The sequence below is a fragment of the Catharus ustulatus genome, chromosome 3 (assembly GCF_009819885.2).
Source record: "Catharus ustulatus isolate bCatUst1 chromosome 3, bCatUst1.pri.v2, whole genome shotgun sequence".
NCBI lineage: Eukaryota > Metazoa > Chordata > Aves > Passeriformes > Turdidae > Catharus > Catharus ustulatus.
Genome location: NC_046223.1, coordinates 100,028,063 through 100,043,539, shown reverse-complemented (window position 1 = coordinate 100,043,539; position 15,477 = coordinate 100,028,063). Strand labels below are relative to the sequence as shown.

The 15,477-nt window shown below is 36.4% G+C and overlaps 1 protein-coding gene across 10 annotated transcripts in view; it reads left to right on the top strand.

Moving 5' to 3' along the window:
- Positions 1-15,477, top strand: part of MYT1L (myelin transcription factor 1 like) — a 236,396-nt gene that overhangs the window by 114,424 nt on the left and 106,495 nt on the right. For 4 of the 10 annotated variants that reach the window (XM_033056742.1, XM_033056739.1, XM_033056738.2 and 1 more), the window contains exon 5: positions 14,835-15,208. In XM_033056742.1, the coding sequence (XP_032912633.1) occupies positions 14,835-15,208 (374 nt within the window). Of the gene's footprint in view, positions 1-14,834; positions 15,234-15,477 lie in introns of those variants that run through there. The other 6 variants (XM_033056743.1, XM_033056741.1, XM_033056740.1 and 3 more) reach the window with 3 other exon arrangements.

Here is a 15,477-nt window from a genome sequence, read left to right as displayed (position 1 = left end):
ATTTTCAATCCCAGCATTAGCACTTCATATAGGAAACAGACAGTCGTTTTAGAGACTAATTGAATGAATCCTTCACTGGTAATAAAGTACTGGTAGTAAAGAAGATGTCAGTGTTTTGTTTTGCATGAAGTATTAGAGAAGTGTGCGCTCTCAGCCTAGAATACTGTGAAATCTCATGAGCAAGCAGTCTTCTGAGAATTGTAAAACAAAACTTCAGTTACCCCTGGAAAAAGAGGGTATTAAACACAAATTGCTCACTCATTTCTTAATGTTCTAGACTAGATAATGCTAAGGCTGGGATTGTGATTTCTTCCCTGACCATCTCCAAGTGAAAAAACTGAGTTAATCTCTGTTTCTGTGAGGAAATAAAAAAAAGAAAAAGAAGAAGGCTTAAAGTGATTAATTCCAGGAGTGGAGATCCCCCTCTACAGAAAATACCTTCTACCAGCCTGGATTACAGTGTCTAAATTCTGCTATGTGTTAAGTGCCTACATGTCCCTAGGTATTAGAAGAGGAGCTAACGTACTTCACTTGGATGTCAGAATTTCACTGTGCAGCTATGCATAGAAACAGAGCTGTAATGCTTTTGCTCCCTTGACAAACCAGGAGTTCGTGACTCTGCTACCACACAAGAAATTTGCATCCCAGAGAGAAGTTGAGTCACGCCTCTCAATTCTACTTCAGTGCCTCTTGCTTTAGACCATCCTTTTTATATCAAAAGTTCATTTTTACAAAAATTACCAAATGTTTTCTTGTTATTTAGTATCTGCAAGGACAGTAAGAAAAATGTACTTGAATTGCTTATATTTAATGTAGACCTTGCTTAGGCATAGTTTCTTCTAGAATGATGAATGAGGATTAATGGTTTGTTGGTTCTTAGTAACCATATGTACCACTTCAGGAGAAAGGGACCAGCAAACTCATCTCAAACAACAGCATATACATCATGACATACGTGATTAATTTTCTCTGACACAAGTCTTCTAGATGTTAGCATGTCAATAGCTACCACACAAAACCCCCTGCTTTTGAAACTTATTTCTTGTAAAATTCTTGGTATATCCCATGCTTTGTGAAAGGAAGTAGAAGATAAAAAGCCCCAGTGAGATGGACAGCTAAGTGCAGCCAGTTTACCAGGGTAACTGTATTTTATGCTCATAAAGCTTTTTCAACTGTTAATTTTAAAACATTTCACAAATGTAACTCAGTAGCCTCCGTTTGTTTTGCAGTGTTAAGTACTTTATTTCAAATGACACCAAAGGTCATATTGCTTATAGTGCTGGAATATATTCATAACACCACATTGATTCACAAGACTGGTTGTAGCAACTTTTTACCAGCACACATTTATAGCACAGGGCGCAGGGCTTGGGATGGAAGGAAAAAAAAAATAGTAGATTGCTTTTCTATCTGAAAATGTAGGAATGATTGTGACAAAATGTAATTGCATGACTGTTTTGACTGGGGCTTGGGAATTAACACTTCTAGTTCTTAAAACAAAGACACTTAGCTCTTCTTTTTAATTCTGTGTGACATAAGGAATTACCAGCTTTACAGTTCTTCTGTCCCTTCCACAATGGTGAATTTGTTTCAGTGCTTCTGGCAAGGCAAATGTACTACTTTCTGAGTTGCGGTACTGTCTCTGAAGCATCTAGGTGTTCCTTGGAAATACTGACATTCTCAGAACTGACATGGCCTGGCTTTGCATGGCTTGTGAGACCTAACAGGATCACAGAAAAGGACAGACTCAGAAACTGAGTCAGAGTTATAAAACAAATACCATTTTAGAAAGAACGCAAATAAATTCTGACTGCTGTGTTAATTTCAAACCTTAACAGTCAAGCTTGTGTCTTCCAGTTATGTTATTAAAAGGATGTAGGAGGAAGGACTGAATAGTTAAAATGGCATTGACTAAAAGTGGAACAACTTATTTTAAATGCCAGCATTTAATCAAAACTATAAAATAGAGAAAACACTTAGCTTTTTCTGTCTACTGTAGTTGTTGATTGTTCTTTAAAAAGTAAAGCAGTGCATCAGATTTAGAAATCTCTACTGGAGAACTCGGTAGAACCACAAGAGAACTGCCATGGTTAGTTTAGATTTGTTAGAAGTAATTTTTTAATGTTTTTTTTTAGGTATATTATGGGTTAAACTGAACTGTTTTGTAAACAGGAATTGAATCTCATTCCTCTTACACCAGGGCACTTTGTAACTCTGTTAAAAAAAAACCAAACTCACAGAAATGCAAAAGTTTATTGTCTGGTCTGAGAAATAAGGATAATGAGATTATACCAACATCCCTATTTTTTAAGCAAAAAGGAAATTTAGAATCACCTAAGACATTGAGGTGAAGAGTCTGGAACAATTTACCTACTGACTAGATTGCAGTATAGCTTTTCATGATATCAGATAATTTGAAGTGACATCATAACTATGGCATTTTTCAACCCTACCTTCAAAACCTTCCAGGTATTTTTAACACAAAGTGTCATCTTGCACCTGGCCCACCTTGTGTTTAGTGCATTTACCAGCCAATTAGAGATGAGACAACAGTTTTCCACCATTAAGTTTCTACATCTGGGATTTTCGCAAGAAGCATTTCATAACATATAAATCAAAAAATAAGCGCAAAAATCTAGAGCTCAACTAAAAACAGACCTTTAGTACTGAAATTGAAGACAAGGATTGACAAAATGACCAAGTCTATAGTTAACCAAACTTGTAATAGGAAACCAATCTGTGTATTTCCAGAAGTGCTGCCAGTTTAGCTAAGTTATGCTACTCGGGGCTTTCAACCTGCCAGAATGTTTGAGATTTGCAGGCTGCAGGTACCAGCATCCTCTGATCCAGAAGACACAGCAGGTATTCTCTGCTCCAGCTAACATGCAGACACCTCATTTCTATAGACAGTATAGCAGTCACACCCCTTTCACAGAAAAAAAATTGTGGTAGTTGTGCATCCTGGACCAGCAGTGTCACTGAGGAAGTCACATACTGCTTCGGTTTTTCCTCTAGCCTGAATGGATGCAAGCACCGTGTTGATTCTCAAGCCAGAGCCATACAAAATGATGAAAGTGAAGACTGGCAAGGATCCTTCTGTCCTGGATATTGAAGTCAGGCCTTTGAACAGAAGGAAGTGTGAGGTTTTTTACAGAGAATAAAGAAAGAGAAGTTAGTCTGATGGTTAAAGGACAGCTCTAGAGGAATCAGATTTGGAGGTTGTAAGAGGTTGTTTGGGTAAAACTAACCAACCAACTGAAAAAATTTGAAAAAAAACAAAAAAAAGGGAGTTCCATTTGCTTGACAATTTTTTCAACATTGTTAATATTGTTGAATTGTCGTTAAAAAGCAAAGCAGTCAGATAGCAGTACCACATCACCTGTATCAAAAGAGAAAGCAATAAAGTCGCTGTCCATACTATAGGCATGACTCTTCTACCTGAATCAGAAAGTGTCTTTTTTGGATTATGAGTCATATTTTCAAGATTATGCCTAAATCAGAGTTGCAAGTACATGCAGGCATCAAGAACAGAAAAGTTATTTTAGAAGTATTCTTTTCACAATACTTCATATTTCTTAGTGTGGATATAGCACATGATTGCTCTTGTGACTTCCCAGGCTTATATACTTATGTGTTATCAGTGGGGGATTTATTATCTAAGGAACTGATGACCTGTGATGTTGCCACAACTATTATCATGATAGATCCCCAAATACAAAAGAGAACACATTTAAAAGTAACTAACTCATTGCTAACCAACTTTCAGTGACATGTGCTAATCATCAAATACCTCAAACTATTAAAAAAATTAAAGTAGCCTTTGAAGTGACACGCAGTTTCTAAAAGGTTGTCTTTTATCTTTTAAAACTAAAGAATCTTTCCCTCTCTTGCCATCTTCCTGTTATACATACCTGCTTCCAGTTATTTCTCAATTTTACTCTTTGATCCTTGAAAGAACATAATTCTGGACCTTTTGCTGTTCAGTCTTGCTACCTTTCCTGCCTATGCATCCTTAAAACCAAGCAGCTGAAATTCAGAGAGGGACAACTGCTATGTTTTTTCTTTAACATCTAGCCATAGGAGGTATATTGGCAGCAGATTTTCAATGGAAAACGCCATTTCCTCCCACAGCCCAGCTGACACATTTAAACCATGCTGTGTGGGGCTTCCACTCTCTTGTGAGGCTATTTTCATTTGCCTTCAGAAATTCTTCTGCAGTTTAATGGAACTCACTGTCAGCTATAAATAGCAACATTACATGCCATAGTATTTTTCTTTAATTGTGATATGACTCAAGTTGAAGCCTTCTTATTCTGCACTAGAATGTGATGGAATTCAGTAAGACTTTTTTGTTTAGTTTTTTTTTTTTTTTAACCTGAACAGACATCCTACCTTTCATCAGATATATCAAAAAAGGCCAGATTAAGACAAAGCCATTTAGACATCAAGTTTTAAAAGTTAAGTCATTAACCTAGGAGGTAAGCTTTCATTTTTAGACTAGAGTATTTCTTATTCTCCTAATAATGCAATATTAAAGCTGAAAAACATCAACTGAATATGAGATATAGATTTGTCCTTTGGGTCTGCCAAGAGCTGGAACTAATTTCTTTATGATAGGTAAGATTGTAATTTAGTGGAAATACTACCTGCAAGACACCCTAATACTACACCAAAGAAATTTCTGTTTGCTGCAGAAGGATACTAGTTCAGTAGATTATTATCACAAATATATGCCTTTCAGGGTGTAAGTCATGGCAGGGAGGTTCTCAATCCTTTAACAACCAGAATTTAGAATATTTCACACTTGAATGACTCCTAACCAACCATGCAAGACACAGAGCAGTATTGTGGCTTAAGCTGGAGGTGAGACTCTGGGACATAAGCACTGAAGTGTTTGCAGCTTGTATGCTTTGCTTTTGTTATTTTTTTCCTGTAATTTCGGATGTTTACTGATGACAGTCTTGTGTTAGAAGGTTACCCCACAACATTATTCGTTTCCATTGGTTATATTCTGTAGCTGTTAGCTTTTTTGATCAAGTAAGAATCTTATTGCTGTAGTTACAGGAAAATTGTTGTATCCTATTTCTTAATTCTGAGCCATATGTCTTAGTTAAAATTAAGTTGGGAGTCAGTGCTATTGTGTGTCTATGCAGAAATTATGAGAAGATTATTTATGATAGGAATCAGTAGCTTATAGTATCACTATAGTAGCCCTGCATTACAGATGTGATAAAATGATAGCATACTGTATTACTCAGTCCTTAAGTACATGCTAGAATGATAGTTTACCTACTGTGTTGTAGTTAAATATGATCTGTCAAGTCTATGCCTAAAGGTGTTGATTCTACTAATAGGTATCTAGCCATGTTTTTAAATGATGGACAGTATAGCTTCATGAACCACCTTTGATTTCTAGCAGTTTATTTCCCTTGGTTTTTGAACACTTGAACTTGCTTAAAGGAAATCACATTTAAAATATTGAAATAGAAAGATTTCATATCATGTTTAAGTCTCAAACATTGTGACTGTGCAAAAATATTTTGTAACTGATAGATGCAGTCTTGTAGCATATTCTGACACTTTCAGAATGGTCATGATTGATTGTGCACTTTTCCATTTTATGATATTATAATGAAAAAAAAATAAATTGGAATTTGCCGTTCCCTCTACCTGTAAACAAAGGCTGAAAACTGAGGATACACAGAAATCTGGACACCTTGACAGCTCTAGATGATGCTTTTATTCAACTCAATGTAGTCAACATAATTTTCATCTCTATGTAGTAAAATAGAATGTTTTCTTTCCCAAAGTTTTTCTTTTTTTTTTTTTTTTTTTTGTTTAGTTGTGGGTTGTTTTGGTTTTCTTTGGTTGTTGTTGTTGGAGTTCTTTTTGTTTGTTTGTTTGTTTTTTTAATAGATAAATGTAGACCTCAGGATTTTGATTTAGTGCAGAAGTCAGTGTTCTTTGAGTTAGTGCAGAAATGGTCACTGTCTCTGCCTGTTCCCACTTTTATGTGTCTGGGTTACATTTAAATCAACATCAAAGTGCACAGAATCAATAACCACTTAGCAAAACTTGATTATATGCATTTCATCTAATGAATCAATGAGTCATTAAATGTGTGGTCTTCGCACTACCCTGCACTCGTTGATCAACCCCAGTATTCAAGGACCTGGTAATAAGACCTTATCAATTGTCTCTTTTTGCTCTTGAGCACACAGTTAAATTGGATATTTGCCAATTTAGGGTTGGTATAATCCTAAGATTAGAGGGAAACACCAGCATTTGTCTGACATTGGAACATACATGTAGTTTTGAAAAGATTGTGAAGCTATAGCGGGGAGAATTATTCAAGTGATACAGCAGCTGCAGAGAGGAAAGAAACAGGGTTTTGGGTTTCTTGTTATGAAACTATTATGGTATGTGGTTTTACATTCTATTAGGTATTGTCTTTATTGAATCTGGACAAGCAGTTAAAAAAAAAAAAGAGAGAAAAAGGCTTGGACTTGTCTCACTTTTAACAGATTCCTAAGTGGTAGAAATACAAGTTAATCACCAACACTTCACTTTATTGTCACTATGCAAAGTGTCTAAGAAAGATAAGATGAATATCCTCCCAGGAGACTCCTGTTTTGCTGCCCTGAGTAATGAAGGTATCTTTGCATGGCATGTATAGACTTATGTTTTGGAAGCCATGGGGTAGGTGAGAGATGAACCCCATCAATGACATCATAAGTCATGGGGCAATCAGATATTATATTGATTTATTTTGTAAATACTTACAAATAATCAATAACTGTAGGACATGTACTTTGCTAACCTATGCTGCCACATAAGTTTTTATTCTCATGATCTGTTACATGTATTTTTTGTATCTTGCGTGAAGTGAGCTCTCAATGGCTGAGAGTCTTCCCATGTATTTGTAGAACATGTAGAAATATATCACTGTACCACATTTTCCTTCACTGAACAGCTGTTGTGTTCAGGCCAATTACATAAACTTGTTTGAATAAATTAGTTATTGCAAAACTTAAAGTTTCCTTTTAGTTGTCATGTCCCAAGAGCAGAGGCTTTGGTGATGGGTGAAATGATCTCACCAGCCAGAGGGCAGGTTAGTTTTGTCAGTGTTCCTCCCAGGTTTCAGTAACACCAGTTTGGAGTCTCAACGGGTGGGGAGATGCTTCACATGGAGATGCATAGGGACCAATGAAATTAAAGATTCCTGATTTGACTTAATTTACTTTGACTGTATTAACTGCATCAAAGCTATTCTACTTTATTTTGTTTAAAAAAACATATTTTGATATCTGAATTTCTAAAAGAAATAATACTTGAATCTTGAGCTTCATCATTTACTTCTGGCACATCATTCTATCTCATATTATTTGTTACTTCTTACTCTTGGCAATGCTGATTTTTAGGCACCAGTTTTTCTTTAAGGTTCATTTAGTTAAATATTGCTATACACGGGTGGATCTGTGGTCTGTTCATGGCTATTCATATGTTTAAAAAGGCTCTGAGGAGCAAAACGGTAGAGTTGGCTTTTAGAACTCTATGAAGAAAGTATTATGTCTTCCTCTGCCTTTTGAGATCCACCATGCTTTTGGGCACTTCTGTAATTTTTCTTACAGTTCCATAATGTGGAAAAGTAAGTATTTGCAACTCCAGAAGGAAAAGCAGTTTGAATGTTCTACATTTCACTCATTCCTCTCATTGTATCTTCTGCCTATTAAGGTAAATTAATAGTTTTCACTGAATCGAATTACTATAGTATGCATACTTAAACTGAAAAGTCAATGAAATTCTATTTGGTATAAATAAATGAAGTAAAGATGGTGTGTTTTGATACTGCACACATAAAAACACTTCCTGCTTATAAGAATCTGATTTATTTAATTAGAGGCAGAAACTCATGACAAAGCCTGAAATACAGGAAAACTGTGTTTTCTGTAGAAATGAATTTATTGAATTTTAAAATATATTTCTTAATTTAAATTATAATTTATATACATAAAAACATATTAATTTGCTCACACTTTTCAAAAAATATTTAAGCATGTAAAACCACATTTTCCAAAGCACTGGCTCTGGATTAGTGCCTAACCCCAACTGAGAAGATGGGGGTGGCCTTAGATGCCACGGTGTTTGGCAGTGCAATGGTTGCAAGGAGCATGCCTGATTCTGGAACAGTATTCAAGGCTCTGGCACAGTTGCCAGCAATCTCCTGGAAATCTTCTAGATCCATGGCACATAGGATGCTAGCACAGGGAGTTTTAATTCCTCCGATTGGAAGCACCCAAACCATGTGTTTCAGCTGCATCCTCTAGGCTGCAATTAGCCATCTCTAAAATAAAAGCCCCAAAATTCCACGTCTTGCTTGAACTTTGACTTGTTGCTTTTCCTGTTTTCTCTTCTATAGCTTAGGTGATTGGACTTTAGCTTTCAGAGCCTGGAAAAGTTTGACTCAACACCTCCCATGTTCTGTAAGGGTATGCAGGCATTATATGGGACTTCTGTGGGTTAGAAAAGAATCCTGACCACTGTGGCTTAGAGAAGTAATTTTTAATTTCCCACATGAAGTTTGACTTTACCACCCTGCAATTAGCACTGTCCACTGCTACTCATTCCTCTAGCAAGTTGGCATACTTCAAACAGTATTCAAATATGGATGGAAAATCATCTTCAGCTGAAGGTGTTTATTCTTGCAATTGAGTAGGCAAATTACTAGGCTGAAATTAATCTCTTTTTCTGAATTTGTTGTCGTTCTTTCATTCCTATCAATTAATTGATCAAACTTCACTAGGAGAGCTACTAGCTCTTCTTTATAATAGTGCATAGTCTGCTAGAAAGGGCTTCCTACTGAAGTGCAGGGAATTCAAGCTGTAGATTTTGCTGGAATCTAAATATTTATATTCAGGTCAGCTTGTATCAATTGATAGTATCGGCCCTTTCAAGCTAATAGTCACTGCCTTGAGAGTGATTTAAAACATTGCAGTGTTATGCAAATTAATTAGATTTGCTCATTCTTAAAAGGCTGGATTTGTTAAGAGGGCTTATCTGATAAATGCCTGTTTTCTCAATACCCTAAAACTCTTCATCTGGAGGTCTGGACTTGGAAATTACCTAGTCCAAACCAAAAATAATGCTTTACAATATCCAGTGGGACAAGTATAGATGCTTTGGGAACTTTCTGCCTGAAGCTTTAAGCAGAAGTTTGCTTCCAAGCATATTCTTCCTAATTCACTATCTTAAAAACTGTATATGATAAAATTCCACCTCAGCACCACTTCAGATATTGAAATACTTAATTTAGTCTTTCTGACAACCTCATTAGGTGTTTGTATGGCAAATTTTTAGATTCTATTCCCTACCAAATGTTTTGGTTTCTGTTAAATTAAATTCTCACATTAAAAAAAGAATGAGAACACTGTTACTGGGGACACTTTTTAGTTTGAAAAAAGGTTTCATAAGATTTTTCAAAGTACTACTAAAAAAGAAAAAGATAACGATACTCCAATAAAAAACATTATTCAGATTTAGAGCATAACATTGGCATTATCTTATTTTTCTTCACTTGAATCTTATAGCATAAGGCATCTGGAATAATAGATTGAATAGAAAAGAGATGCAATTAAAAAAGAATGCTGGTAAACATGGCACATAGGAATTACTTTATCCAAACTGGGCGTTTGAAGCTGACTGAAGAGTCATATAACCTTCCTTTCTCATTTTCTCATTTTCCTCTAAGAGGAAAACCTCCCGATAAAGGTGGCATGTTCCAACTTTGGTGTCTGAGTTGGCACATTGTGGAGGAAATAAATACTGGCCAGTAATCTGATTTAGAAAATCCTTATATTTATTTGGTCCTATACTATATATATTTACATATATATGGTAATTGTTGTAGATTAGATATAATAACCATACTAGTTATACTGAAAATTATATTAGTAAAAAAATATATTAAAAATCAGTGTGTTCAAGTCTAGACAAGAAATATCTATTTCCTGAAGAATGCTCCTATTGAATGTATCAGTGAGTAGCATGATAAAGTTTTTCATGGAGAAAAATTGCATGAAAGTTAAAAAAAATACCATAAGTCATTTTCTAACTAAGGAGTATAAAGTGATGTATTATTTCTTCCATTTCTTCAATTATTAATGTCTATATGTCCTCTTGGAGCTTATCACTATGAAATTCAACAACATTCTTTCCACAGGAATTATTCATGACAGATTCCAAAAACCAGATATGACTGAGACACACAGCAAAGCAGTGTAGAATATTCAGAAGTCTGTCTCAGGAAGCCCAGATACATACCCTGCTGAAAGGAAAGAGAGCTGAAGTGTGAGGAGACAATAAGAGAAACACAGCTGACCAGGGAAATGCAGGGAGCAATGAAACAATGGATGAAGACAGACAGGACACATAAATCAATGGGGTCAGTGCTCTGAGCAGGGATAAACAAGTCTAAAAATAACCAAATAACGGGATGATCACAGAAGCCAAAATTGAAAATGTAGTGAAAATTGCAGAAGCTGTAAGGACAAACAATAACAGCTTTCACAAATCTATGAGGAACAAGAGGTCAATGGGAGAGACTGTCATCTCTGTATGTAGGGAAGTCAGTGGCAGAGGCTGCTGGGAAGCCAGCACAGCCTCCCCCTTGGTGTTCTCACTGGGAGACCACAGGGAACACAGCAGAAACAGGGAGAAGTGTCCTGGAGGCAGAATCTGAAAAATTAATGAAACAAAGGATGAGAGTGGAGCAGGTTAAGAAAGAAAAAGCTGAAAATAGGGCATCTTAATGGCAGGCTTCAGGTCTGGTGGCCTGTTTCCCAGGTTTCTGAAACACATGATGATAGTTTTTTTAACTCTTTCAGTCTATGAAGTCTGCAGTACATGATGTATGTATAAGCTGTGTGAGGTATACAGTTGAAAGGCAGAAGGAAGCCAGTGCAAGCCAGCATTGCATCAAATTTGATATTGCACGTTGTATGATATGAGAAATCATTGCAATGGTAGCTGTGTCAAGTATAAATCTAAGTACAGACAAAACCAGATTCAGGGTTGCAGAATATCTATAAATTAATTAGGAGAGTTTACAAAAGCTAAGTTGAAGTTAACTAATGATAGGACGAGGAGTAATGAATAGAAATTGGAAGAGAAGAAATTTAGGCTGGATATGAGGAAGAAATTCTTTGCTGTGAGAGTGGTGAGACTATGGATCCCCCATCCCTGAAAGTGTTCAAGGCCACCTTGGACAAGGCCTTGAGCAATCTGGTCTAGTGTAAGATGTCCCTGTCCATGGCACAGGGGTTGGAATAGATGATCTGTAGGGTCCCTTCCAACCTAAACATTCTGTCATTCTTTGAACTAGCATAACCCATTTCCTTAGAAAAACTACATGTTTTCAAGCCTTAGTTGGATCCAACCATTAAAGTATACAAATCCTTGTTTCTTGTAGTTGCTGGGGTTGCTGGTCCTCACTTTTAATTCTATAAGCAAAGACACTGGCAATAGATTAATAAAGGTATAAACTAAAGTCAAAGTTCACAACTTTACTTGAATAGCTGATTTCCAAATGGTTATTTAATGAGATTTATAAAAACATCAAAGTCACCAGACAGCTAACTGGAATTGATTTCCATTGCCAGTTATGCACTTTCCAGGAGGCCCTGAATCCCAAGTAATGCCATAGATTCTCACAAACTTTATAAAATATTGTGTAGATGACCATAAAGATGTGATAAAATATTAAAGGTGACAAAAACTGGCAGTGACAATTTCTTTCTACCTTTGACCAATAATTTGTATCTAAAAAGTAATTCAATTTGTCTTAATTGTCAAATACAAAAATTAAACAACAGTTCAAACCAAAATAGATGAATTTATTATGTCCCTGACCCCTGCCTCACTTCTTACACTTCTGTGAATTCCAAAAGATATTGTTTTGGGGCATTACTAGATGAAAACTATTATAAATATTTAGTGTTCTTAAATGAAAAAAAGATTGTTGGGGCAAGATGGAATTAATTCTGGCTTTAATGTGACAAAATGGCTGTTGGATGGGACTTTGAACAACCTGACCTAGTGAAAGGTGTCCGTGCCCATGGCAGGGGAGTTGAAAGTAGATGATCTTTAAGGTCCCATCCAAACCAAGCCATTTCATGATTCTGTGAAAAATTCTACTTTGTATGGATGCCAGTGGGGAAAAATGTTCACAGTTACACATCTTATGGGTGCCCTATTAGTTCAGAGCTACCCGAAGTGTCGTCTGTACCACTTACAAAGTTCTAAGAAGGTTATAATAAGAGGAAGAAAAGAAATCCTGGGGATTTCTGAGGGTAAACCTACTCACATCTCTGGAAATAAAGACCAGGATTTTGAGAACATACAATGTAACAAATAATGGCATTAAAGAATGTGTAGTGAGGGTAGTATGCATCAGAAAGAGAAGGAACAGAAGCCAAGAAAGCAAGACACAGCCATTCAGTGAATGTTAACCTGCCTGTTTAAATCATATGGAACTGATATGCAAATTTCTAAAACCTGCCTGAGCCCCAGGATGTGATCAACTCTTATTTTCCAGGGGGCAGCCTCTGTTAGACGCCTAAATGAAACAGGTCCCTCCCTAATTATCCAGCCATTTTCCTCAGCACAACACACTTCAAAATTCTAGCTCTGAAAAAAAATTCATCTGTCTTCTCTCAGAGCTCCATGCAGAGAGCTTAAATAGGCAGCTACTGAAACCTCATAGCACCAGGAAAGCACCAAAATAAACCTGCAGTGGTCAGAACTGCAAGAAACAGTGCTTGCCTTTCGCCTCAGGTTTTATGCAGTGTCCAGACAGATGGAGATTGAATTCCTGTTTGTGCCTTGACTGTGATGGTGTAGGTTGTTTTCCATGGAAATACGTCCTACTTTTCCCCTTGTTTCTGGGCAGCTGTGTCCTGACTGAGAGGAGGACTCCCAGGACAAGAGGCAGGACAGTCATTTGGCACTGAACTGTGGTGGTGATCTAGGACAAGGATTTCTTCTATATTTATAGGTTTTACTTTGAAGTGTCTTCAGATAGAAACAAATATAGTCCAAAGAGAAAACACCAGAAGCTTAGGGCTACCTACTTTTTCAGGCTTAGGGCTCTTAAAAATAGTGAAGATTTGGGCTTTTGCTTGCCTGTTGCATCAGAGTTTATTGCTTCCAGGTGCACTGGGACTTATCTTTCCTAAGAGGATGCTCTTCCATCGAATGTGCCTTCTGGATGGAGCACGGCTCTGGAATCTGGAGCTTGTGGATCTATTCTCCCTCTAACCTGCACCACTAGGCCTCAACTTTGATGCAGGTGTCTGGAGTCCGTATTCTGCTAGGGTTACTATTCCCAAGTGAGGTGCATTGGAATCTGGCTAGATGGATGTACTTATGCAGTATTTCTCTATAGTGGAAATGGAGGCATGTGTTTTTACACATACTGGATTAGACTTCATCTTTTGTGATTCTGTGTTCCTTAGATATGTGTGTGACAGACTGTGAACAAGTGATTTGAAATTTAGGTGAGACAATACCCAAGTTAGGCACTCAAATAAAGAGATTGGGTACTTAAATAGAATTGTTGGTACCTAAGTAGCAGTTTAAGTAATTGGGATGCATACCTGCTGGGGTGCAATAAAATTAGACCAAGATCAAGACTATGAGGACATCACATAGTGTAGTACTAAATGTGTTGAAGCACCAGATTGTTCAGTGGGCTGTCAACAGAATATGGAACATTATTAGAGTGGAAGAAAATAAGAGATACTCAGTGTATTGGGATAAAGGGAGAAGGAATATAGCATAAATTTATTAGTAGATATGCAGAAAAGGTTATAAAGAGCAGTTGAAATATCTCAAAACTGGTTAATCATAGGAAGGAGACTAAAAACTGATGTAGCTTGAGTAATGTTATAATCAAACAATGAAAAAGTTCAAAGAAGAAGTTCTTTGAACAAAAAGTAACGTGTGTGTGTAGTCACTCTGCCCAGAAGGTTATAGAGGTTACACAAGGGAGATCAGATTATGTGATCTTTGAGAAGCAGGTGGCTACTCTGGTAGAAGACCAGGACTCTGAAATACTGTTTCTGTTGCAATGCATTAAAATGATTGATAAGAAAATAATACTCAATTTTGAAATGTAATTCTTCATTGACAAAAGATTTTGTTTACTGTTTGATTTTTTTTAATATGAGAACACTTGTAACACTGGCCATAATAATTATCGGGGTTGGGAGCTTGCTTTCCCATTTGTCCAGCCTTGTAGCATATAATAGAGAAAAACAGTGGGAAATTTAAGAGTGATTCATTATGGTTTTTGCATTATAATATATAATAATAACAAACAAAACATTCAAATGATGATCATATTTTTATTATTTAAACATCATTGAAACATAATTGCACACAACAAAAATACTGAACACTACAAAGTTAGGAATCATTGCTTTATTCCTGAATTTTGTACTGCTAGCTACAGGTAGGACAAGATTGCCATTTTTTAAACTATATTCATCTGATTTAGCAAGGAGTGTAACATGTAGAAGATAAAAATGAATGAGAAGAAACACACATTTGTATCACTTCTGAAACTGTTATGCTGTCATGTATCTGTGAGATTTTAAAGCAAATAATACTTGCATTTTCACAGATTTTGTGTCCTCCCTCTTGGTCATCATTGTGTAAACATAACTTCACTTTAAAAGCATTCATTTTGCAAACAGCAGCTAATAATGATGTAGAACATATGATTAAATAAAATCTGGAAGATAATGTAATAATTTTCATTTTTTATTTTTGAACAGTGTTTATGGCTGTCCATTGGCAAAAAAAAGAAAAACACAAGATAAGCAACCCCAAGAGCCAGCCCCTAAAAGAAAACCCTTTGTGGTTAAAGCAGACAACTCTTCAGTAGATGAGTGCTATGAAACTGATGGAACAGAGGAAATGGATGAAAAGGAAGAGGAAGAAGAGGAAGAGGATGAAGAAGAGGAGGAATATTCTGATGATAATGAGGAGCAAGGTGACGAGGAGGAGGATGATGAGGAGATAGATCGAGAAGAAGAAGAGGAGATTGAGGAGGAAGAAGAGGAGGATGAAGAGGAAGGTGAAGATGTGGAGGATGAAGAGGAGGAGGAGGAAGAGGAGGAGGAAGAAGAGGAGGAGGAGGAAGAACGTGGTAATAATCAGAGTATTAGTAAAAAGTAAACAATGTGTGTTTTCTGGGTTAATCTTCTAGTGTGGTGTGTGAGGATTTAGCTGTTCAGTTCTCATTAAAGCTAATGGAAAACATGCAGTTAAATCTCTCTGCTCCACACTGAAAATATACCCCACTGTTTCTCTTAACATTTATTTGAATAAGTCTGTCTTCCAAATATTTTTAATACACCAGCACTCACATTTCAAAGAAGGAGGGTGGAGGTATGTTTATGCTAAAAATGCTTGCAT